The sequence below is a fragment of the Corella eumyota genome, chromosome 4, assembly GCF_963082875.1.
Source record: "Corella eumyota chromosome 4, kaCorEumy4.1, whole genome shotgun sequence".
Lineage (NCBI taxonomy): Eukaryota > Metazoa > Chordata > Ascidiacea > Phlebobranchia > Corellidae > Corella > Corella eumyota.
In genome coordinates this window covers 2,004,340-2,029,126 of record NC_137493.1, presented here as the reverse complement: position 1 = coordinate 2,029,126, position 24,787 = coordinate 2,004,340, and the positions used below count along the sequence as shown (strand labels likewise).

General features: G+C 29.5%; 4 protein-coding genes across 4 annotated transcripts; 3 read left to right on the top strand and 1 right to left on the bottom strand.

The window, feature by feature from the left end:
- Positions 1–1,391: 1,391 nt before the first annotated feature.
- On the top strand, positions 1,392–7,143 carry LOC145751510 (ER degradation-enhancing alpha-mannosidase-like protein 1). The gene is made up of 13 exons (XM_082567682.1): positions 1,392–1,770; positions 2,227–2,299; positions 2,474–2,577; positions 2,711–2,882; positions 3,002–3,185; positions 3,370–3,461; positions 3,624–3,706; positions 3,796–3,916; positions 4,244–4,414; positions 4,678–4,848; positions 5,185–5,343; positions 5,831–5,973; positions 6,276–7,143. Exons 1-12 carry the CDS (start codon positions 1,472–1,474, stop codon positions 5,924–5,926), a joined length of 1,725 nt encoding a protein of 574 aa, XP_082423808.1. The 5' UTR covers positions 1,392–1,471; the 3' UTR covers positions 5,927–5,973; positions 6,276–7,143.
- Positions 7,144–8,670: 1,527 nt separating this feature from the next.
- On the top strand, positions 8,671–11,718 carry LOC145750177 (uncharacterized). Its single transcript, XM_082566139.1, has 4 exons — positions 8,671–9,068; positions 9,203–9,443; positions 9,624–9,893; positions 10,026–11,718. Exons 1-4 carry the CDS (start codon positions 8,889–8,891, stop codon positions 10,271–10,273), a joined length of 939 nt encoding a protein of 312 aa, XP_082422265.1. The 5' UTR covers positions 8,671–8,888; the 3' UTR covers positions 10,274–11,718.
- Positions 11,719–15,041: 3,323 nt separating this feature from the next.
- On the bottom strand, positions 15,042–16,843 carry LOC145751125 (uncharacterized). The gene is made up of 3 exons (XM_082567215.1): positions 16,233–16,843; positions 15,856–16,079; positions 15,042–15,412 (listed from the first exon to the last, which is right to left on the bottom strand). Exons 1-3 carry the CDS (start codon positions 16,702–16,704, stop codon positions 15,215–15,217), a joined length of 894 nt encoding a protein of 297 aa, XP_082423341.1. The 5' UTR covers positions 16,705–16,843; the 3' UTR covers positions 15,042–15,214.
- Positions 16,844–18,440: 1,597 nt separating this feature from the next.
- LOC145749515 (adhesion G-protein coupled receptor G7-like) lies at positions 18,441–23,211 on the top strand. Its single transcript, XM_082565300.1, has 15 exons — positions 18,441–18,510; positions 18,812–19,261; positions 19,475–19,515; positions 19,899–20,060; positions 20,215–20,297; positions 20,468–20,580; positions 20,660–20,797; positions 20,882–21,036; positions 21,142–21,294; positions 21,504–21,661; positions 21,749–21,971; positions 22,150–22,283; positions 22,405–22,534; positions 22,650–22,791; positions 22,865–23,211. Exons 1-15 carry the CDS (start codon positions 18,441–18,443, stop codon positions 22,969–22,971), a joined length of 2,259 nt encoding a protein of 752 aa, XP_082421426.1. The 3' UTR covers positions 22,972–23,211.
- Positions 23,212–24,787: the final 1,576 nt, after the last annotated feature.

Genomic DNA, 24,787 nt, shown 5'->3' with positions numbered 1-24,787 from the left:
ATTGAAATTTAATTAAGTTTTATTTGGCACTTACTTGAATCCTACAAAGTTATATCTTATTTCTTTACATAGTTTGTCGTTTCTGTAAATAATTAATTGGTGTAAAAAAACTTATATTTGAAAAACTTACATGTATAAAATTATACAATTTTAAGAAACAAGTGTAAATATTTATAAAATGCAGATCTTACTTTATAAATTCTTTAAGTATTCCGTCATCAGTGACGTCATTTTCAATAAAACCAATCAGAGTCTTAAAAATTTGATTTTCAATATTTAAAATATTTTCAGATTGTTTTCGGAAATTTTCCATGTTTACATTTTTCTAAAAATGCTGCAATCTAAATCTGTAGCATAAATGTTATGCGTTTACAAATAGCTTTAAGCTTAGGGTAATGTTAAAAATATTTACTAGAAAAATATTTCAAGGTTACATAAATAAAGATTGTCAACAAGTATAATAGCAAATCTAACTTATTTTCTTCTTTAATAAAAAAAAAAACAATTTATCAAAAAATTTAAATCCAAAATTCTTTTTTTTGCTAGAATTTTTTTACAATAAATTATCACTTATAGTGTAGAAATGCAACTGGCTTTTGAACGCAATTACAATGCAGTTTTATTAAAGTCGAAATTAAAGGTTAACTGTGGGACGGGCGTAAATAACTAAACAAACATTAAAGCAAATATCAAACTGCATAAGTTTATTTGTTGCATGCTCGTAAATAAATTGTTGAACTTTAATTCGAGATTTATTTGTGGTGCAATATGCAATGTGGTTTAAATAAAACTGTAACTGTATACACACATTTTCTTTAGTAGAACTACTAATGATGTATATTAACAATGTTTTTGTTATAGACTAAAAATATTTATTTTGTTTAACTCTTTACTTGTTATTTTGCAAGTGCTGCATTTTAAGACAGCACAACAATTATAAATTGACCTAGTTAAATAACATTTTTGTATAATTAGCTTTTGACCTATTAAAATATTAATTTTAGTCTTTGTAGCAATAACTATAAACACTTTTTTATATATATAGTTAATACATTGTATAAATATTTAATGTTTGGTAAATTTGCTTATTAAATTTCGGTATTTTAAAAGAAATATACAAAAATATCTATAAATTCTGACAGATAAATTTAAATTAATTACCAAAACTAAAATATACTATAAACAATAAAGTAATTTAAACTAGATAAAACATTTAAAAATTAGTCAAGTTTATAAAAGTTAATTGGTAAATATTTTTGACGTTTTTGGGGATAAATTAATTTATAAAAAAGTATTCAATGCAACATGGTATGTAACACATAGCAGTCATAACTCTAGTCGCACAATAACAAATCTGTTTACGCAGTTGTTTTCTCAAAGTGTTTAAAAGATTACGTGGCCACAAAAATTATGTTATTTGAACTAAAAAGTGAAAGTAAATGAAATCAAATGCCAGCATGCAAAATTTAAAATGTTTAAAACTTTTATTTTTATTCACTTCGTCCTAATATTCGCTGTACATGCTTTTCACTTCGAAAATTTAACTTCACATTCCGAAAACGATGAAAACAAAATTTTTATCAACGAATTTTGGGAGAATTATTACAAAGAAAAGTTTAGATATTTTTCTGAAACAGCACGGCTTCAAGCAAAAGAAGATGCGCGAAATATGTTTTATTTTGGATATGAAAGTTACATGAAATATGCTTTTCCACAGGACGAATTAAATCCAATAGATTGTTCTGGCCGTGGTCCTGACGTCACAAATCCGTAAGTTCTAGCATTTTTTAAGGTATTTTTACAAATTATTTTATAATAAATAAGCACAATAAATACTGTTTGCTGTAGAAGCAGCTTAGAAGCAGAAGAACTGTCATCGTGGTGTAGTGATAAGAACACTTGCTACACCACACATGAGGTTGTGGGTTCAATCTCCACTGATCTCATGCTGTAGCACCCTTAATGAAGGCGCTATAAACGTTATGAACTCCTGCTGAGCCAGCACTTAATCAGCAGCATAATTACCGGGCAATTATAATTTATATCCTAAACTGCCACAGGCAACTCGAGACTGGGTCAGAGTAACTGATGTTACTCTATGTTTAAGTTGCGCATTCAACTTTCGACATCGAGGATAAAGATATATACAAAAAAAAGGGTGCATGGCATTAAAATGTAAAATTGAGTCTTTGTCAAACTAAAATTTCAACATAATTTTTTTAACAGTGAAAATTTGAATATAAATGATGTCTTGGGCAATTTTTCATTGGCTTTGGTGGATTCTTTAGGCACATTAGCAGTGAGTTATATTATAATAAATAATTTATAGTATTAATGCTTTAATATTAGGTTTTTAAAAAAGTTTGCCAACTTTGTAATATAAAATAAAAAAACGTACACTGTATGTGTTTATTTAAACTACCAACATATGTTTGTAATTGTAGACGAAAGCTTTGTTTTATATTATTCACAGATAATGGGAAATTCCAGTGAATTTAAAACAGCCGTTCAAAGTGTTATAAACTTTGTTTCATTTGATGTCAACTCAACTGTTCAAGTTTTTGAAACAAACATTAGGTAAATTCATAATTTTGAAATCATTTATTTAAGCCAAAATTCAATAAATATCAAAATGTATTATTAATAGAAAAATGACCTTATATAATTTTTGTACAAATTTTTAATTAAATTTTTTTCTTAAATATTTTAGAGTGTTAGGGTCTTTATTATCTGCCCACTTAATAATAACTGACCCTCTTCAACCATTTGGAGACATGCGACCTTTGAACTACGACAATGAACTTTTGACCTTGGCTCATGATCTTGCTGTAAGGTTAATGCCGGCATTTGAAAGAACTAAACATGGAATTCCTTTTCCAAGGGTAAATGTAGAAGTATTTTTTATATAATTTTCAAGATTAATTTTTACAATTTTAAAAGGCCTTTTTATGATGCTAATCTAAAAGTAAATTTACAAATGGTTAATTTTATTATTTTTTAGGTGAATTTAAAATATGGGGTTCCAAATAACACAATAAGCAACACAGCAACAGCTGGAGCTGGATCTTTACTTCTAGAATTTGGAACGTTAAGTCGATTAATTAACGACCCAATGTTTGAAAATGTGGCAAGAAGATCAGTTCATGAAATTTGGAGAAGAAGAAATAAGAAAACTGGATTACTAGGTTTTTACTCTTTTTTGAATTATTGTTATAGCCTAATGATTGTGGCATATATCATTAAGATTAGAACACTAGAGATGGAGAAAATATGAGGCAATTACACAAGAGAATATAAGGAACATATTTGACTAATGTGTAATGTTATGTTAAATACATTCTTACTAAAGATACATTTATTTTTTTTTAGGTTTAGCTATAGATGTAGACACAGGGAAATGGGTTGGAAGACAAAGCGGAGTTGGAGCTGGGATCGATTCTTTTTATGAATATTTACTCAAGGTTTAAAAGTTTTTGTAAAAGATTATATACTTTAAAATGCGTGTAGTAGATTTTTATAGGCCAAAGGAAAATACTTTTACAACGAAAAGATTGCAAACTTTGTGAACAGTTGTATAAAAACAAACTGCACTAACAGCGTTGAAATTTTTGTTTTGATTTTAGGCTTATATTTTATTTGGGGAGCAAGAAGACTTAGAAATGTTTAAAGAGGCTTGGAAGAATATTAAAGTTCATTTAAGAAGGGGGTAAATATAAAACTAATTTATAGAAAAGATCCCAGACAAAAATATGTTTTATTTATTTTTGTATTATTTATTTTAAATTATTTTCGCAGAAGAGAACATTGTAATCGCGGTTCTGGTGATCCCCCTATATTTGTAAATGTTGATTTGTTAAATGGAAAAATGATAAATACTTGGGTGGATTCATTGCAAGCTTTCTTTCCAGGTTTATTGGTAAGTATTTTGTCTTTAGGGTAATAATTATCCTGTATATGGTAGTTTTAAATCAAATATTTTTGGTTTGTTTTATATAAAAACACTACAGTTTGGCAAATATATTAAAAAGTGTAATATTTATCCAGTATATGGTAGATTAAATACATTAAAAATATAAATGTTAAATAATATTTTCTTTATAATTTATTTAAATGTTTTTATTACTCATTATTTAACCTTCCATTACATTTTATTGCACAAAGGAAATGATATAAAAGCAAAGTTACAATACAGTGTTATCTAAGGCTATTGGTTTCTTATATAAATATTAAATTTTTATTTCAGGTATTGAATGGAGATATAGAGGAAGCAATATGCTGTCATGCTATGTACTTTGCAATATGGCAGCGCTTTCAAGCCTTACCAGAGAGATTTAACTTTTATTACAAAACCGCGGATGTCAGGTTTTATCCTTTAAGACCTGAGCTTATTGAGAGCACCTACTTGTTATATAGAGTAAGATTTTGTTCAAAATTCTGTTAAATGGACAACTTTTACTTGTTTAAAATTATATTTTTTTAGTTATTGCTACAAATTAAAATAAATTAATGATTTGATAAATTAAATAATTAAAACTTTATATATACCCAAAATGTTATTTTCTTTAAAATAAATTTAATGTTAAACTAATATTAAAAATTAAACAAGAAATATACAAAAATTTATTTAGGTAATAAAAAACTTTTTTTGTTTATATTATTTACCAACTTTGTTGCTAGGCAACCAAAAATCCTTTTTATCTTCACGTTGGCCGAGAAATCTTAGACTCGCTGGAGCGTTATGCACGTACCGAGTGTGGTTATGCTTCACTGCACAACGTCATCGATAAAACCCAGGAGGATCGAATGGAATCGTTTTTTCTAAGCGAAACTTGCAAATATTTATATTTGGTAAACTTGTTTGTTTTTAATTATTCAGATATTTTTATATTCTGAAGTTGACTTTGGTAACAAAAATTGTTTAGTTTTGTGTTTATTGTTAGTTAGTTGTATAAAAAATTCTGTATATTTTAATTTTTTCAAGCAAGAGATTTCTTAATGAGATCTTCTGCTTGAGAAACCAAATTTTTAAAGGTGTTAATAAAAATTAATTTTAACTACTAATTTGTTAATTTGTAAAACCTGTATTTTCTAATTATTTTCAGCATAAATCAATTTTTATTACCTATATAAACATTAAGTATAACAGTATTTAATAAATAAATTTTTTAACTTCTAATTTTTCAGTTATTTGATTTTGAAAACCCACTGCATACCCAAGAAAGTTTAATGATGAGTTTATTCACAACTGAGGGTCATTTACTTCCAATCCAACTGAAAAAACCTTGGGAAAATGATTTTGATTACTGCTATGGAGTTAACTCTTTCAACACAACTAAAACTCAGGTTATTATTACTAAAGACTATTTTTTTTTACTTTTGTTTATACTAGATGTAAAAAGGGGTACTTCAAGACCTAATCATAGAGTAACAACTGTTACCCAACCCAGTCTCGAGTTGCCTTTGGCAGTTTGGGATATTATAGTTCATAATTGCATAATAATTATAAGCTGTTGAAAAAGTGTTGGCTCAGTAGGGGTTCATACAGTTATTGTGCCTTACTCAAGGACATGAGAGCAGTTGGGATCAAACCCTCATAAACTGAAAGTGTTCTGACCACTTCATTATGCTGCTGGTTTAAATGCCTACTTTATAAGCAGGATTTAAATTCATAGGTGGATCTTGGAAATTTTGATTTCATCATTATCATTAAACCGGTTTTCCGGTTTTGTAATTTTGTTCCTTTTACTTGGCAATTTTTTATAATTATTATTTTTAATAAGTTTCTTGTGAAAATTAAAAAATTTAAAAAGAGAACCCCCCTTTTTTTTAGAGCAAATGCGAGAGAGTGTCACGTGAGCAAACTTTCTCTCTTCCACTGCGCAGAAGTTACTTGCGTCAGATAAACGATTTGGTCGGGGTCACGTGACACAACGCGGGGACAAACGACAACAGATGCACCGGCAACAATTACAGGTATAATGACGTCATCGTTACGTCACAAAAGGGCATATTTTGCAATAGTATTTTGCATTATCTAGCCTTGTCTACGAGGTAAGTATGCTAACGTCACGCTATATGGTTGATTGTGACGTCACAATATGGTACTTACTCCACCAATTATCCATCTTACGTCACACGTCTTTGTGACGTCATAAGGTTACTGTGAAGCAAATTAAGCGTGGATTAGATCTTCTTGCAGATTTCTTGTGATGTCCAATTTTCAGATCGAGGATAAATTTAAAAAAAATATATTTTAATTATTTCGGTTTATTCAGATCAATCTATCGCGACGAGGATTTTAAATTATTTCAAAAACCCAAACCTCCTGTAAAAACCTCTTCTTGGTATGACGTCACAATCAAGTACAATCCAACTTTAGTGATGTATTCTCTCATGATTTTCTCTTCTCTCATCAACTTGTGTTTCCGGACTTTTCGATATCTGATACGCCGTTTTCTATAACCAAAGCATTTTATCACTTTTATCCAGTCTACAGGGTGTTTTATGACGTAATATAATCAGTATGGTGACGCAAGGTGCCGTTTGTCCCCAGTTGAAAATTTTAAATTTTAATGTTGGTCAACTAACTTATTTATCCGAATAAAAATTGACTTAATTAATACTAAAACGAACAAGTTTTAATTAATTAATATCAAGTAACTTTAATTGCCAATAGAACAATAATATAATCAACATAAACAATTTAATTTTTATTATATTTAATATTTAAGCATTTTGTATATAGCTTTTTAATTTAAGTAATTTGTTGTTTTTAATTTTTGAACAAAATATGCAATTTTACATTTTTGTTCTTCGTCTTCCGATGTGTCTTTTTATTAACCTCATAATGACGTAATAATGCGAAACAAGAGTGCAATAGTTACGTCAACAATCAACATAGGGGTTGAAGAATCAAATAGTGTCCTAATATTTTATGCAGTTTATTAACAAAAAAACAAATATTGTAGTTTTGTCTAATTTTGTTTTAAAAAATATATTTTTTTGGAATTGTTAAATTTCATGCACAATTTTACTCGTCCAAAAGCTTATAACATATATTACTACTCCTTGACTATTTTTACCCTTTTTTTCAATCCAAAAATTATCAAATTAAGATCATATTTTTTTACTACATTATGAATGTGTATTTTTTTATAAATAATTTGGTTTAAGTTAGGTTTGGGTTTAGTTCAATATTATTTTAAATGTAGATTTTGGTTTGTTTGTGTGTTCTTTAATAAAAATTGGAATTTTGGTTTTTACATTTTGGCAAATACTTCTAACAAACGTTGTAAAATTATAAACTACTTAAGGTTAATATGTTAACAAAAAGCAATTAATCTTGGTAAAAAATCAGTTTATATTTTAGGTATAGTTGTAGGTTATATGGGCTTTAAAGTAAAATTGTTTTTTTTTGTATTAAAAATTAGTTTTTTTGTTTAAAGTTTTGTATAATAGATATATGGTCTCCCATTTAAGGGTCTTACATAGTAAAATATGGTAAGGTTTAAAGCGTTTTAGGTTATTAAATTTTACTAGAAAACGTAATTGTATTAAGTCTGCTATGGTCGTAAATATATTTATTTTTGGTGCATACTATAACCGTTGGATAGTGTAAGAGAGCTTGATCTTATTGTTTCACAAATTTTGTTTTTGAGGATCACGTGACCTTTTATTGTCGCGTGACAATTGGTTTGCACGGACGAACGAGCGTCAAATGATGTCACAATAGTGCATCTAAACGTAACAATCGACTGTGAATGATAAATACATAAACATCTTTTATTCGTCGGAAAGTAACCGAAATTTGTTTTGAAAATGTTGCCTGAAAAATGAAAAACAATTTATTTAACGTTCTATATATAACAGTAAGATGTAAGTTTTTGCATTTTTGTTAAGTTATTTTTTACTTAAAAGATAATATAAACATAATTAAATATAGAATACTTTTAAAAGATGATCTTAATTAAACTTTGTTTTTTGCGATTCTTGCAAAATTAGGAATAAATTTATAAACAATACTTCAGCAATTTCTTAATTTTTGATTAGATTTTAAATTTTATGTTTTGATATTTTTTAACTTTAAATTTAAAGTCCTGGTTAAGCCTGATTGATTGTTATTTACGATCGCGAAAGATAATTTACAAAATCTTCTTTGATATTAAATCCTTGAAAGTAAACGCTTAGATGACACGGTGCTTTTCATCGTCGCAAATTACGCTTAAACTCACACCGTTTCGACACACTCTCAAGCTCAATTTAAATGCAACATTGTGGGTTTAAGTGAGGTTAACCTCTCGCGTGATATTACATGAGAGTGTTATCGGAAAAGTTAAAAAAAAAGGAAAAAAACTTGAAAATGTGAGAAATAATCGTCGGTTATGCGCCGCACGCGATACCAGAACGCTTTGTTAACGAGAATAAAGAAGTAAGTATTCTTCTTTGTTACGTCACACATGCCTCTCTGTTCGGCCATAATGGGAAAGTCGATAGATCGCGTTATCAGATCGCAGATGCACGGGCAGTGAGCAGTCGAAGTTTTTTCAAGACAAATTAGAAAGAAATTAATTTAATTTGTTACAGTTTCAGTTTAGAGGAAAAAAATTAATAATTGCAGAATAAATTTTGAAATATTTAAAAAAATCATTTAGAATTTAAAAACTTAAAATTTAATTATTTTTGTTCTAGAATTCGTTCGGTCTTCTGCGCATTAAGTAAAAATTCACGTGACCGACTCACACTAGTGAATTTTAATTGTTACGTCACACTGTGCACATTGTTGCAAGTCTCTATATCGATACTATCGGCGAAATAATCCGCCGAGGACTACTACGCCATCATATCCTTTATTATTACGTCATCAACACATCGTAACCATTGACAACGACATGGAGAGCTCGGATCGCGATACCCCGAGTCCAGTTATGTCGTCATCAGACGAAACAATGACGAAACACGACGCAGGTCACGTGAAGCGACCAATGAACGCCTTCATGGTGTGGTCACGTGGTCAAAGAAGAAAAATGGCGCAGGAAAATCCGAAAATGCACAACTCAGAAATCTCAAAGGTAACAAAAACGGTTTCTTGAATTACTTTCTAAAAAAATTGATTTTTAACGTTAAAAATTTTCGCTATTCGGCATTTAATCTTAAATAAATATTATCAAAATATCACAATACTAACGTTTATGACGTCACACAGAGATTGGGTGCATCATGGAAGTTACTGACCGAGGTGGAGAAGCGACCTTTTATCGATGAAGCGAAACGACTCCGTGCTCTTCACATGAAGGAGCATCCGGACTACAAATACCGACCCCGAAGGAAACCCAAATCTTTGGTCAAACCCAAGGATCGGTACTTTCCCGTCTTCCCCTCACCTACTGGGGGAATTCCCTCACCCACTCACGACCCGGTTGCTATGGCAGCGCAGCAAGCATCAGGTTGGTTGGACTTTAAAATAATGTTTTGCAAGAAATTTCTAAATAATCAAATTTTAAATCAAAGTTTAAAGTTCAAAAAAATCTAACCACATTTAAAGAATGATAAAGAATTCAAATAAATTCGAAAAAATCGTAAAAACAATTAATTAAAACCTAATTAAAAGTAAAATTTGTTTGTAGTGGCTCAATTGGCTCAAATCGATCCGATCGTTCTCGAGAAAGCCCGCGCTGCAGCCGCTGCCGCTTTCTACCCTACGTCACAATCCTTAACGACGACTTCCTTCGGAGGTCTGAACCCACTTTCGATGACGTCACAAGCAAACTTGATGACATCATCACACTCGGCTACCCTAGCGGCAGCAATTACGCAGAGTAGATTGGCAGCAGCAATGGCGGCTCAGCGTGAAATTTCTTACAACTCTCTCTACTCTTCCCCTACACATCCATCAGGTAGGTTATTGTGGCGTCACTGTTACGTCATTAGTTCGTCACATTTTTTCGAAAAGTTTAAGTATTTAAATGTTTCCAAATAATTAAGTTTTTTTAATTATGACGTCATAATTTTGTTATTGTTTTTTGCAGTGCCATCAAGCGCTTTTCTTCCGACCCCGTCTTCCCCAACTGCTGCAGCCATGGCTGCTGTGATTAACTCCCAATACTCTTTTTCCCAAAACTCGACTCCCCGCGGGTCATGGTCCCCGGCACACAGCCCCACCAGCCTTCAAAGTCCCTTTGCTTATATCTTGGTTCCCGGGGCGACCTCCCCCTTTGGAAGCCCGATCAAATCGGGGTTGGATTACTTCTCCCCGATCCCACTTCCCGCCATGTAAAAATCTTCTTCCGAGTTCGTTTTTTTGGGCGCCAAATTTAGTCACGTGACACATGGAAACGGTGAGATCACGTGACCGTGAGAGCAGACGACGTTTATCTGAAAAAGTTTCTTTTTTTTAAAGTTGCCAATTTTTTCGTTTTTTTTATATGAGCTATATAGATTTTTATTGTTTTTCTTTTTTGTTATTTTTTGATTAACTTTTTGAACGACCCCAAACCTGCTTGGGCTACTCGCTGTACTAACATTTATGGTGTAATAATGACTCTCTGTGACGTCATAAGCGGTGATTGTTAATGACTCGGTTCACTGTCAAGTGTATTCGAATTTGATTGGAAACGCGTGGCTTGTCACACTTGAATGATTTTTCCAACAAAATTAAAAAGTTTATGTAAATTTTTCGATCAATTTTTGATCGGTTGCTATAACAGACCGACTGCGTCATAGTAACAATTGTTACAAGACAAACACTTATTAACATCAAGTGCAATCTTAATGAGAATATTTGGGATTATTAAATATCAAAAGTCGGGACAAAAAACGCTTGAAAATCGAATTCGAAAACTTGCAGTGAACCTTTTTTTCGTGATGTTTCAACGACAGCGATTTTTTCGCTTAAATTTTCGGTGTTGGTGACTTGTTTTTGCTTCAATTTCTCGACAGTGTTTTCGTGTGTTTCGATTACAATCTTTGTTGCCCTCAGGGTTCACATTTTTGTTACAAACGATGGCTCTCATATCGCCCAAGTACAAAGATATTGCAAGAACCGATGGTGCGATGCAATTTCTGTTTGTTTTGAAATCGCCACACCTTAAAAAGCGGTTCTTTTGCACGCTATGAGCCCTATGGTAATCTAATTAACTTATACGCATGGCCACACGCAAAAACAACTCCTAATTTGGGTTATTACAACAATATCTTCAACATATTTTTCCTTGTTTTTTTATCAACAACAGTTTTACCAAATTTTTTTCATTCAACGTTGAGCTTTTGATAAATCTTAATCGGCTCAGAAATTCTTTTGTTTTCGTCACAATGGCACTAACAAACCCGATATGATTCACGTGTTTGTGACATCACAAAGCGACAAGTTCAAGGCTACGGTAGGAAGTGTCTATACGCCGATCGCCCGCGGCGTTTTACGAATTTATTTTCGGCCGAAATTCCCTAGAATCATCGAGCTTCGCACGCACATTCTACTGGCTTGACTTTTAATTACACAGATGGAGAATAAATGACGCTTACATCGGCATAATCGACGATTATAAATCGTTTCTGTACAATCCAAAACCCGTTCACCTTTGCTCGGAATGTCTTTTCCGTTTTCTTTGTGGTTTGATTTAATTATAACCTTCCAGAATTTCTTATTTTTATTTCATTTGTGATCGAATCTTGACAATAAAAAACCAACATTGAAAAGTTAAACTAAATAATAATCATTTTTTTTTTTAATGAAAAATTAACAATATGTTGTTTTAAAAAACTATTTTTTTTTATTAAAATTTGGTTTATTTTAATATTAAAAAGCTAAAAATATTTATAATGCGTAAATACGAAAATATAAATATATTAATGTTTTTTGTTATTACTTTAAAGTTTTTCTAAATTTGATTTAAATAATGTTTAAATTTATGTTCCAAACACCGGACTCCCTTTCTCATAAAATATATTTTAAGAACTTAATTACATTAATTAATTAAACAAATATTCAAATTAATTTACAGAAAAAAATCGGTTCCTCAGAATTGTGAATTTTAATTTCGGATGATTATGCTTAGATAATAGGTGATTAGGAAGTACATAATATCTCGTCTATGACATCACAATATGGAATTGTGAAGTGCCATGTTGTATCACTTGATCGCGTGCGAAGCCTTCGACCACAATTCGAATGTACAGGGCTCGTACAACTCTGAGTTTTTAGTCATACCGCTAATCATTTAATCACCGTACTACCCGTTCTTAAACCCAATCATTTACACAAAGTTTAAAAATAATTCAACAATTTTAAATTTAAATTTTCTAAATAACTTTTTAAAGTTTTTTTATTACATTAAATTAAAATTTTAATTTGGTTTTTGATGTAAACATTTATTAATAGCTCATTCAACTAATTATTTAAAAACAATGGACTCATTGATTAGAAAGATCACAACAAACAATGAAGTGATAATAGCGATTGTTTTCGACAATCGAACAACAAAGAAAGCGTCAAATTTGGTTAGAACGCCCGAAAAATACCGCGCGAAAATTTTATTGTTATTTTTTTGTTGAATCATCGATAATAAAATAATTTTATTTTAATTTTTTTAAATTTCTAGTATTATTTATTAACTACAATATTAATTAATTGTTTAAATGGTTAGTTAAACTTTATTTAATTATTTTTTTCTGTTTAAAAATGTAAAACAATCTTTTTATGGAAATTACAGCTTAAGAGATAATATCCATTCAATTTACTTTGTCTTTTACGATTGTTACATCACAAAAGGCCATATGTGATTTCGTTTGCTTACAAATCGGCCGCTATTGTATCGTTTCGAACACTTCTTTTGTTACGTCACAATACAACTGTCATCGCATCAATTGTTTTCGTGATAACTAAATAATAGGAGCATTGTTACGAGACAATGGGCACTAAACTGTTCTTAAAACGCGAGGTAGCGGGAGTTTAAAAGGATTAAAAAAAAGAAAAATGATTATTTTCGTTGTAATTTGTGCCAAAAATATTTCACATGCCAACGTATTACGAGGGCGGAGAATTAGGCTAAGGTTGATATTAAGACATAGTTGCGAATGTTAATATATAATTACGCGCGATATTTGGCCATGTTTGTTCTTTAGCTTTTCCCGTTCAAGTGTCCCCGAAATAGATTGAAACCGATATCTCACAGAACTCCAAATGAAGTTCGCTTTGTTTTATCACAATGGACTTGTTATGGTTAAGTGCACTTTTGCTTTGTGATCTCATTGTTTTGTAACAACGCAAATTTTTTCATTGTTTTTTTGCGAAAGCTAAAAATAGAAAGCGAAGCGGTAATTCGGGGATTAACTGGAATTCAACTCAAATAGAACCATATTTGTTCTTATTTTTAAAAAAAATTACTTAGAAAAAGTTGAAATGTTAAACTTGTAATATATTTAACTTTTTTGATATTGTTAAAAACAATTTACAAAATAAAAACAAATTTATAAGAAGTTTTAAAATGTTTTTTTTGTATCTTTTGGCATATTTAGTATTAAGTTAAGATAAAGATTGAGATTAAATATCGATGAATCGTAATTTAAAGGTGAGCTATTTGTTTTCGTGACGTTATTAAAGTTTATTTTTCGTGATACATTTTAAAAGAAAGTAAAGCGAGAAAAAAGCGCGCAAAATTTTGTTTCAAAACCTCGAAAAAATGTTGTCGGTCTAGTAAAAGTATCAACAACTTCGTCATTTTAATAAATTAACTCCAAACAGGTTTTCTTGAAAATATCAGCCATGAATCATAACACAACGCACCCAATAATGCGATTAACTATGCTATAGCTATTCAGTATATAACTTTATTCAAAAACTTGTTTTTATCTTAATGTTAAACGGATCAAGTCAATGTATTGGTCACAATTGATTTATAAGTCCTATTTATGGATTATTTTTTTAATTACTCTAATATTAACAAGGATTTGAAGATTTCTTTTTTTCACATCGCAGATTTAAATTGTTACTTATGCTATGTTTAAAAGAATAACAAGTTACATGGTTATAGATATAGTGGTTAAAAATATACCGAATTTAGCTAACATTTGAATTTTTAATATTTTTATTTTTTTAACGTTATCATAACTTTATTATAAAGTGTGGACGTTTTTATATTTAAACTTATTCGTGCAAATCATAATACTTTTCTAGGTAAGATGATAGTCTTTGTGTAATTCTATATTCGAAAATGTTATATATATAGAGCAAGCAAGTGTATCGATTCGTGCTATAATAATGCAAAAAAAAACTCTGTCTAAGTATTTGGTTTGATTTGCTTTAAAATTAATTAATTTTTTGTCAACTAATTAACATAAAAATAAGAGATATTTTGTTAGTAAGTAGCGAAATTGTATTAAATAAGTTTAATATATCTATTTTATCGGCATATTAAGGACAATTTTAGGGATTTGCCGAGTCAACTAAAATTAAGGCAAAATGAACCAATATCAGCAACTAGCGGGCACTTTTTTACTTTAGCTTCGATATATTGTTTGTTATTTGCAAAATGTTCTTTTATCTGGTTGATTTAAAATTTATGGATCAATAAAAATGGTACTGACTGTTACTCCGACCTAGTCTCGAGTTGCCGGTGGCACTTGGGATATTATAAATTATAATTGCCTGATAATAATACTGCTGATTAAGTGCTGACTTAGCAGGAGGTTATATCGTTTATACTGCCTTACTCAAGGGCGCTACAGCATGAGATCAGTGGGGATTGAACCCACGACCTCACATGTGGTGTAGCAAATGTTTTTACCACTACACCACACTGCCGGATTTTATATTGTTTGTTATTTGCAAAATGTTATTTTATCTGGTTGACTTAAAATTAATGGTTTAAAAAAATGGTACTGACTATTATAACTTTTATTACTACAATTTTTTGGGGCATGAAACCTAACCAACAAGTTGTATTTTTTAGTTTTGTAAATAATAACAAATTAAGTACGACATCTTCATATACTTTTATTAACAACAGAAGACATCTTTATATACTTTTATTAACAACAAACGTTTGTCATAGAAAAAAAATTAAAAATAAATATTCTAAGCCCAAAAGTTACAACAATATTTTTGTTATAAATGCAATGACATAGATTTTTATTACTTTGTATTATTGATCCAATGTTAGGTAATCATAGTTTTTGTCGTTCTTTTTTTAAATTAAATGAACTTTTCATCTTGTTAAATAAACTACATAACAAATTGACATAAAGGTACACCCCTTGTGTCCGGAGTTGTATTAAAGATTCCATTAAAACCCCCTCTTATGCCTTTGAACACGGAAAATGCTATTTTCGTCCGCCTGGAGTCATTTCGTGGATACCTGTTACCCCATCTTCTGAAGTAAACATTGCTGCCGGCAGATGTCATTGCTTGCGTACCCCTAATCTAAGTTTTTAAAAACGATATTAAATTTATATTTTGTTGTGGTTAAAATTGTCACAATTAAGTTTACTAATCTATTGGGGCGTAAATAAAAACGAAAATCTTCCATTCAAAATATATATGTTTATATAACGCAATTTACAGAATAAAATCTTTTTAAGATTTTTAGTGGCAGGATCTTCGGTTTGATTCTTATTTAACCATTTGGGTCACGTATGTTGCCTAGTTACAACATAATTACACTACGGCTCTCCTAAATTCTCTCGTCTAGATTACAGGCGAGAGAATTATCACCTACAGATTACGGAAACACTCCTATAGTAACGGCACGTTGTTTTGTCTAGAACCGTAAAACATACGTGACCCAACGTTTTTTACTACCTTAAAGTCTACGATTTTGTCCAAAAATTTTCTCTTAAAACATTTAAAAAACGTAGTTTACTCACGGTGTTGCCAACCCAAACATAGAAACGGTTGGTATGTAAACCGGTAATTGTGTTCCGAACGTAGTGTTTGAATTTTTCGTATGTTTCGTCGCTTGTTATATCCGCCAGATAACCTCCCAAATATTCACAAAACTTCTCGGCTTCGGGGAACGTATAAGTCATGCCTATTGGCGTTACAAACTTCACGCAATGATGCCCCAGCCTTAAAGCATCCATGCACCTAACTTAAAAAGTTTATTGGGTTTGTTATTTTATTTATGCATGGTTTTAAAACACTAAACAAATTTATAAACACTATAGGAATATAGATAAAAAAATACTTGCTAGGGACTATGGAGCTCAAACATTTTGCAGGTTTATTTTGAACTAATACTTACTTGGGTTAACTTGTTGTTGTATTAATTTAAAATTTCTTCCATAATCAACGCTTCCAGCTGGCCCCCGTGGCCCTATTTGACCTTTCTGACCCTTAGCTCCCGTTGAACCGATTCCACCTCTTTGACCTTTCAACCCTTGTGGTCCGATCACTCCTCTTTGTCCTTTGATACCTTGTCTTCCAGCTCCTATTTGACCTTTAACACCTCGCGGTCCAACGACCCCCTTCTGACCTTTGACTCCTGGACTTCCGACCCCTCCACTTTGACCTTTGATCCCTGGTTCACCGGTTTCGCCTCTTTCACCTTTAAGACCTGGGCATCCACGGTTTCTATGACTACCTACATTTCTGACGTCACAACGGTCGTCTTCGCTAGTGGTATCCCCGTATATGTTAGCATTAGAGGATTGGTTGGCTTGGACGTTTATTTTCAAACAGAAAAACAGAATTATTGAAATAACAAAAATCTTCATTTTTAGCGTGTTAAAATTTATAAATTTTGTAGATAGAGATGATTTGTTTTTTTGTACTTTCTAAGATTTATAAATATTACAGATTAACTTTTATATTCTCTTATGTTGAACCTATAAGTGCATCAGCGCTTGCAGTTTAATTATATCTACTTCAGCAATTCCTGGTAAGACTTTACTTTGTTCAACTTTTGCAATTGAAATAATTATCTCAGTGTGATTTTAACCAATATTTTTTGTGCTTAAATAAGTATTTTTTGGACACCAAACCCCGCTGGCGTTTTCAAATATTAACGAATTGTATATTTATGTGTTTACTGGTGAAAGTAAATATGTTTTTAATTTTTACATGGGCTTTGGTGAATCACAGTTTCCATTATTCATTGAAATTTTTATAAGAATTTTAATGATTAATCGAAAAAGTGATTATATTTGATATTTAAAAAAACAATAAAATTTTGTTTTTTTTTCATTTGTTTTTTGACAAAACAACAAGTTTGTAATTAAAAATCAATTTTGTGGTACTTTGATACAATTAAGTTTGGATAAGTAACCTATTTTCACCGTGGTTAATTTTTAAACTGTTTCTAAAGACGTTAAAATGTATTATGTGTAAGTTTTACATTTTACTTGCAGGTTAAACAAAGTAAAATATTATGTATAGCGACTTTCTTTTTAAGTGGTATAAGCTCCCTACTTACGTTTAATTTTTAAGATACTGCTAACCGAAAATCATAATAAACGTTTGACCGAAAAATTTATGCCCAAAAACTACATTTTACCTACAATAATACATTGTTTATCATCACCTTTTAATCAGAAATCAATTTTTTTTTAATTTGGCTTTCAATTTTTAAAAAGACTTCGACCTAAAATGTAGTTAAATAAAATTAAAGAAAAAAACTGAAAATAAAAGTTTTTTGGCAATATGGGCGGATGACTAATCTTCATGAAATTCGATTTCGTTAACCTTCTTCAATGAGAGATTGTGAAAAGAAATCTGTTTTAACTATTTTTAAATTTATTATTAAAATTTTTTTTAAAAGTTTAATTCTTTATTCGTTAAACTTTCGTTATAGCAAAAAAATCAAATTATTTAAAGCACTGTTATATTCATAAAGATATTTGTTGTAAAAGTAAAAGCTAAATGTTTAACAATTTTGATTTATGCGTTTTTTTTAATAAATAATGTAATTTTTTTAATAAATTTGGGTTACCCTTTTTAAAAATAACGCTATACAAAAAAATTAAGGTTTGATTAAATAGGCTAAATTAGATTTCTCTTTACTAAACAGGCTAAATAAGTTTCATTTTGCCAACAAACTTTATGGTTTCATTATCGATAATGTTTTTCAACAAACAGAAAGTAACTTTCAAAAGTAGCTCGTAAAGGTTTTATTATAATTAGATTTCCATTATTTGAAACTAAAAGTTTTTTTTGTAGGAGAATATAATTTTTTCTTCTTACGTAAAACAGCAGGTGTTTCAATTATAAATAAAGTCATCTTAATTTTGCTTTTAAATTGATTTCCCTTAGAACGAAAGTTTTTTTTTAATTGATTGTCATTTTATTAATGTAAAGCTATAAATATTGTTGTAACAACAAAAACTAAATCAAATGTTGTTAGAAGTAGAGTGGTTTAGACTCTAAAATTCAATGCATTAGTTTAATATTAACATTGTTTAAAAGGTTTTTTTAAAGAACTAAATTTGTTGTAGAAATTTAGATTTGTTGAAAAATGATTTGGAAACTTATATGTTTCACTTTAGTTATTTTAAATGTTGTTTTTACACTTGCCTTGTGTACAGGTAAAAATGTTTGCATTAACTTAATAAAAACGCAGTAGTCTTCTATACTAACTTTTGCTAATGTCAATTTAAATATTTTAAACTTAATTACTTAAAATATATTATAAATAAATAACCAGAATTTATATTCAAGTTTTTATTTTTTAAAGATAAGAGTATTTTATTGGTGCTTTTTTATATATTTAAAACCAAAGCTTTGTTAAATTAGTTAAATAACGCTTGAATTTGTTAAAATATTAACATTTTTTAATAATTTAATATCTTTTATATAAAATAACTTTTGTTAATATTTATGTTTTAGAAGACAAAGCAGATGCAATGGAAATCCACAACGGATATGAGATCAGTTTCTATAACAATAGACTTAATTTAACCCAACCTGAAGCTGAACTTAAATGCCAGAAAATAAACGGAACTTTGCTCATGATCAAGGACAACTCGACCCAACAAGTTGTTGAGACTCAATTTTGGAAATGGGAAGGTGAGACAAAGGGAAACCAGAGCGAGGGTTACTGGCTTGGTGGTAGTGGTTACACAACACCATATAACTGGACATGGTTTGATGGTGCACCAATACCACAACGTGGAAATGGTACCGATAAGGATTATGAGAATTGGCAAGAAAGAGAACCCTATCACCCATCAGGTTATCTCAAAATACTAGCAACAGATAAAATTAAAGACTGGACGCTAGGGGTATGGGATGATTGGAATTCAGATGAACGAATGCAAAATTACATCTGCCAAATACGTAACTATCATAACATTTTTAAATTTTTTTTGTGTTAAATGTACACATTACAAAATAATAAAAAAAACAAATATAAACGAATAACTAAACATAAAGTTTTATATTTTATATCCTATGTTACTTAAATTTGTGTTTTAAAAAAAATCTCAATTAACATAATGATTATTAAAGTTATGTTTCAATTAGATACATGTTAACAAATTTTTTTTATAGCAATTTGTAATATGAAATTAGACTCCAAACCATTTACCAGTGTAGGTACACAAGGTAAAAATAAATGTTTTATTTGTTTCCTTTGTTACACCAAACTAAGATTTGTAAGACTTTTAAAGTTAAAGTTTTAATATAGTTTTATTACATTACTGATTATTAACTTCTTACTGATATTAATTTTTATGTTTTGGGGGAGTTATTGGACAAAGTGTTGACAATAAAATTTGCGGAATTGGTTTCAACGTAAAGTTATTTTTCTTTTAATTAGTTTTATACTTTTCAATGCTTTGATGTTTAGCAATGTTTATGTGACTTATTTTATACTAAAAATATATTAAACTTATACAAAAAACCATTAATATAACCAATATTTTGGTATCTTGAAAGCAAATAATTTAAAAAATATTATAAATTAATATTTTAGAACCTTGAAAACCAGATGATAGAGGACGAATCTCAACGAGTAGAATTTGCTGATATTGTCCAGCAATTAACATTTAACTTCACAACACTCCAAGCAGAAAATGTGACGTCAGCTGTTAAAATTCTAGCAAACATTGTTGACACTCCATCATTATCACTAAACGTAGGAAATTTGCATGTAAAAATAATAATGTTTATTGTGGTAGTATTAAGGTTAACTTGCTGCACAACTTATATAAATTTAAACAAAAACTAAACTTACAGAACGACATTAAACATATTTTATAATTTATTGTAATTCTTAAATTTATTTAAAGGTTGTAAATTCGGTTGTTTTAACTTTGAGCAATTTGTTGGAAGTTACCGAAGACGAAATAATCAAAAGTAACTCTACATCGAGGTTAATTAATTTTACATTTATAACAAAAAAGTAATTTTAAGATGTTCAAAGATAAAAATATAGTAAACATTTTTTAAAAACTTTAAATAAGTGGCCAATTTTAAATTAAAATATTAATTTTTTTACAAAATTAAAAAAAGTTTTTGTTAAATTACTTAATTACTTTTCAGAATGCTGGAAATACTAAACAATCTTGGTATAAAAATTGAACTTGAAGAAGGAGAAATATATGAACAAGTTGGAAGCAACCTTGCCTTAGCTGTTTACCAACCAAATAAAACAGGTTTATTATTTGTTCTATTAAAATCTTTATTTAAAGATTTAATAGTTTAGAATTTAACAATTTTTTTGATTAAATTTAGCTGAAAATGAAAGTGAAACACGTATTGGGTTTGAAGTGATTTGGAATTCAACAAATGCTGAAGAAGGTTTTAGAAGCCACCGAGTTAAGATATTTCATGAAGAATCTAGTTCAAACTCGCACATTAAACTTTTAACGGGTTAGTATTAATTGTTTTTGGGATAATTTTTATTTAATTGGCAACCTTTTTTTATTTTTTAAATAAATTTTTTTTTTGTTTCAGATGTTAGAGTAAGTTTTTATGCAATGTTGAACGACAACTTGTTTGTAGAACCAAACTTGAAAGGAGAATTAAATTCGCAGTTTGTTTTTTCTGCAACATTGATTGGCAATCAAAGTTTAAAAGAACCTGTTTCAATGAGATTTGAGATTAATCAGGTTTACTTTTTTTACAAAAAAATATTTAAAGCATTGTTATATAAAAACTTATAAAATTACCCATTACTAACTTTTAAGAAGTAAAAAATAGTTACTTTTGTATAGAACGTGACAACTGGCATGGAAAATGGAACACAATGTGTATTTTGGGATGAAAACATCAACAAATGGTCTTCAGAGGGCTCAGAAATTATTTCTCAAACTCTAGAATATATTGAATGTTCGTTTCAGCATTTAACCAACTTTGCAACTTTATTTGTAAGTATCTACGTAGTTAAAGTTTTGTTTAAGTATTTTTGGATTAATAAGTTTGGCAAACAGGAATATTCAATTAACATAATGCGCTTGAATATTTAACAAACTTAATACGTTATTTAAATGTCTGCAAAGTAATTAAACGTTAATACACGTTTTTATAGTGTAACAATAATGTCGTTGATAACAGGTTACAATTTTTCTTAATTTAGTATTATTCTGACACCGATGAAGCTTTTACAAATGACACTCAATCTGAATCTGATAAAAAGTTACTTGAAAACCCAATTCTTTCAACGATTAGTATAATTGGATCGTGCTTGTCTATTGCTGGGCTTCTGTTGGCAATATTAGCAAACGTTTGCTTAAAGTAAGTATTTTATTTGTATAAATACAACTATGTTGTTGTTTTTTTGGTTTGTACAAATATCAAATAAAATGTTGAAAATTTGTTTAGGGCACCTCGAAAGAAAAACAAAAGGCGTGGCACTTTTCTTTTAATTAATCTGTCAATATCTCTGATTCTCTTGAACATAAGTTTAGTTCTAAGTGAGCAAGATTTCGTCAAAACCTGGGTTCCATCTTGCTTGGGAATTACTTGTTTGATTTATTATTCACTCTTTTGTAGTCTTGGTTGGATGGTGGTGGAAGCAGTTGTGCTGTTTATTGCGATTTATTTTGTAAGTTTATTAAACTAAATCAACCAAGATATACAGCCTTGACTTTATATTTAAAAAAATTGATTTTTATAGATTTTGTTTTTTTACTAGCATTAATATTTAAGCCTAACATTTGCATAACAAAATTACTAGGGGGTAACATTTAATAGTATAACTTAGATGTTACATAATTTTTTAGCCGAAGTATCTCAAAAACAAACTAGACTCCCACAAAATGGTTATTTATTCGATGCTTTGGGCTTGGTTTGTACCTGCTTTGCTAACATTGGTTCTTATTTTCGGCAGAGAAAATTACTTGAGAAAAGACCTGGTGTAAGTATAACATTCTTGGGCTTAATAATTATACGATAAAATGCTGTCAAATCGTTAGGAGTTATGACACGTTTTGAACCAAGATGTTGAACTTTATCAAGGTTTTTTTTACTTAATTTAGGTGCTGGATCATGATTGAGTATGTTGTGTATTTTGTGATTATTCCCACTGCGTTTTACATCGGTATCAACCTGATCTTCTATCTGGCAATTATCTACAAGTTTGTCTGGAAACTAAACAGAATTGCTGCGGTAATAGTTTAAATAGTTTATTACTTTTTTATACTTCAGCGATTTAGTTTTTTATTTTAAAAATATCAATCAAATTCCTTAATATATAACAAAGGTTGGTTTTGTTTTTTTAAAGGCAAAGCGAAACCCATCAAGAGATGCTTGGTTTTCTTTTACGCTGTTTGTTAGTTTGGGAATTACCTGGATATTGGGCTTTTGTGTGGCAAGTGGGGGATTGGTACTGGCAATTATTTTTGCTATTTTAACTTCACTCCAGGGTAAGTTACTCTTAAATAAAGTGCACTTAAACCACTGCCAATAGAATAATATATTGTCAATGAATTTGTTCAGGTTTCCTGATCTTTTTGCTTCGTATTGTTCGTGACAGGGAAATAAGAAAGGAAATAAAGATGGAAATTAGAAACGCAAGATTGGCACTCGATAATCTTCCAACATAAACAACGTGCAACAAAATGTCATTGCATATTTGTGTTTTGTAGTGTTTAAAATTTATTAAGTTAGTTGCCCCCTTTAAAGTACATTACGTGCATTTATTATTGGGTGATTGTAAACGTACTATTATATGTCATTTTTATTGTGGTCTAGGCTCTACTAAAATGTCTAATCACACTTGCCACAATTAGTTAATGCTTTAAAAAAATTTAATTTTTTTTAACCTTTTCCCAACCCCCTTTTATATAAACCAACCATGTGTAAAACAATGCAGTTAATGCAAATCTTATGGTTGGTGCGATTGGACGTTTTAGTAGTGCCTACATTTGGTTATTTTATTTTATCTTTTATATATTTATTTTGTTTTCTCAAGAAACCAATTTCTGGCCTTTTTAAATATCCTTAAAGTGGTTTCTATTTTTAAATAGCTCAAATCATTAATTTGTTAAACTTGATAATTTGGAAAACCTAAACAACCTGGCGACTTAGTTAAGCGCTTATAGTTACCAAGTTGGTTTGTTAAAAAGAAATAATATGTAGAAAAGTGTTAAAATGTTTATAATATGTTAGTACTAATCTTATCAGGTTGTTTATGTTCATGTTTTGAACAATATTTTACTTATTAGTATTTTACGAAACTGGAAGTCTAAAACTTAGCCTATACGCGTAACTGTTAAGCAAAAAGTTTCTACAAAAGTTGCCTTTGTCAAAGTTCGAACCTTACATTCTTTATAAATGACGTCATGACTCGGGCGTTGACTTCGCCTAAATTTTTGCTTGAAACTGCCGAAAGCGCAAAAGGTTTTGCTTTTGCAGAAAGAATTTTTTTGTAATGTAAGCGTAATTGTAAGGTTACAGTTTAAAGTAAGCTTATGTATTCAAGCATTTACGAATATTTTACTAAGAGAATTATGATATGCAACATAAATTTTAAAATTGAAAACAGAAATACAATTAGTCACGTGACTTGGGTCACATGAAATGTCAACATAAGGTAATAGTTTGTTTTATTTATAACCATTTTAACACCTAAGGTCGTTTTGTATTCTATAAAAATGATAGAATCTAAGTATATTTTTTTCATATCACCTTAAGGTGATAGGTTTTATATTTTTTATTGGGAAAGGGTGTGCTGTTATAACGTGTTTTGAGCTATCCGTGAACGCTGGGCTCAAAGGCGAATAGTGTGGCAATGGTGCGGCTCGAACCCGAAACCTTTCGGCTCGTAGTCCGCTGCTATAGAATCTAGTTATCTTTGGTATACGAATTAATGTCATAACAAAATTAAATATTAGATGTAGCGAAAGTTGACGATATCTGCTAACGTTAACCTCATGTTTATAATTTTAAGTTTTAAAAACCTTGCGACTAAAAGTCAACAGGTCCTAGTACCAACGTTAAAATTAGGACTTTGAGTTTGTTGCAATTTGTCGGTGTTCTTGGTTTAACAACATAAAATTTTATAAGACAAAAAGCTTTACATTAAAAGTTAATAGGTATTATATATTTTTATTGTGAAATTGACAACTTGTTAAATTATTTTGTTATTGAATTTAATAATAGATTAAAGCAAGAAAAACTTAAAATATTATTAAAGGAATTTAAAAACAGTCAATTATTGTAAATTACTCATTATTTTTACTATAACATTTAAAAATAATTATTTTATCTCTTTATTGCATTTACGGAACTTGTTATAAAAACGTTAAGTAAGATAGGCCTATATTGTTAATGAGATTAAATTTTTAAGAAATTAGTTTTATTTCATGAACAAATTTTATTTTAATTTTTGATAATATTTTCTAACAAACGAAAATAACT

What these genes read in the sequence shown, in the direction of transcription:
- LOC145751510 (XM_082567682.1), top strand. Translation starts at nt 1,472, where the DNA reads ATGTTTAAAACTTTTATTTTTATTCACTTCGTCCTAATATTCGCTGTA. An exon ending in TTTATGAATATTTACTCAAG is followed by an intron (nt 3,462 to 3,623) that starts GTTTAAAAGTTT and finishes TTTTGATTTTAG; the next exon opens with GCTTATATTTTATTTGGGGA. An exon ending in CTTTCTTTCCAGGTTTATTG is followed by an intron (nt 3,917 to 4,243) that starts GTAAGTATTTTG and finishes TTTTTATTTCAG; the next exon opens with GTATTGAATGGAGATATAGA.
- LOC145750177 (XM_082566139.1), top strand. Translation starts at nt 8,889, where the DNA reads ATGGAGAGCTCGGATCGCGATACCCCGAGTCCAGTTATGTCGTCATCA. An exon ending in ACAACTCAGAAATCTCAAAG is followed by an intron (nt 9,069 to 9,202) that starts GTAACAAAAACG and finishes GACGTCACACAG; the next exon opens with AGATTGGGTGCATCATGGAA. An exon ending in TTCCCCTACACATCCATCAG is followed by an intron (nt 9,894 to 10,025) that starts GTAGGTTATTGT and finishes TGTTTTTTGCAG; the next exon opens with TGCCATCAAGCGCTTTTCTT.
- LOC145749515 (XM_082565300.1), top strand. Translation starts at nt 18,441, where the DNA reads ATGATTTGGAAACTTATATGTTTCACTTTAGTTATTTTAAATGTTGTT. An exon ending in AAAAGTAACTCTACATCGAG is followed by an intron (nt 20,298 to 20,467) that starts GTTAATTAATTT and finishes ATTACTTTTCAG; the next exon opens with AATGCTGGAAATACTAAACA. An exon ending in TGTTTATTGCGATTTATTTT is followed by an intron (nt 21,972 to 22,149) that starts GTAAGTTTATTA and finishes ATAATTTTTTAG; the next exon opens with CCGAAGTATCTCAAAAACAA.
- LOC145751125 (XM_082567215.1), bottom strand. Translation starts at nt 16,704, where the DNA reads ATGAAGATTTTTGTTATTTCAATAATTCTGTTTTTCTGTTTGAAAATA. An exon ending in ACAACAACAAGTTAACCCAA is followed by an intron (nt 16,080 to 16,232) that starts GTAAGTATTAGT and finishes AAACTTTTTAAG; the next exon opens with TTAGGTGCATGGATGCTTTA. An exon ending in ATGTTTGGGTTGGCAACACC is followed by an intron (nt 15,413 to 15,855) that starts GTGAGTAAACTA and finishes TTAAAAACTTAG; the next exon opens with ATTAGGGGTACGCAAGCAAT.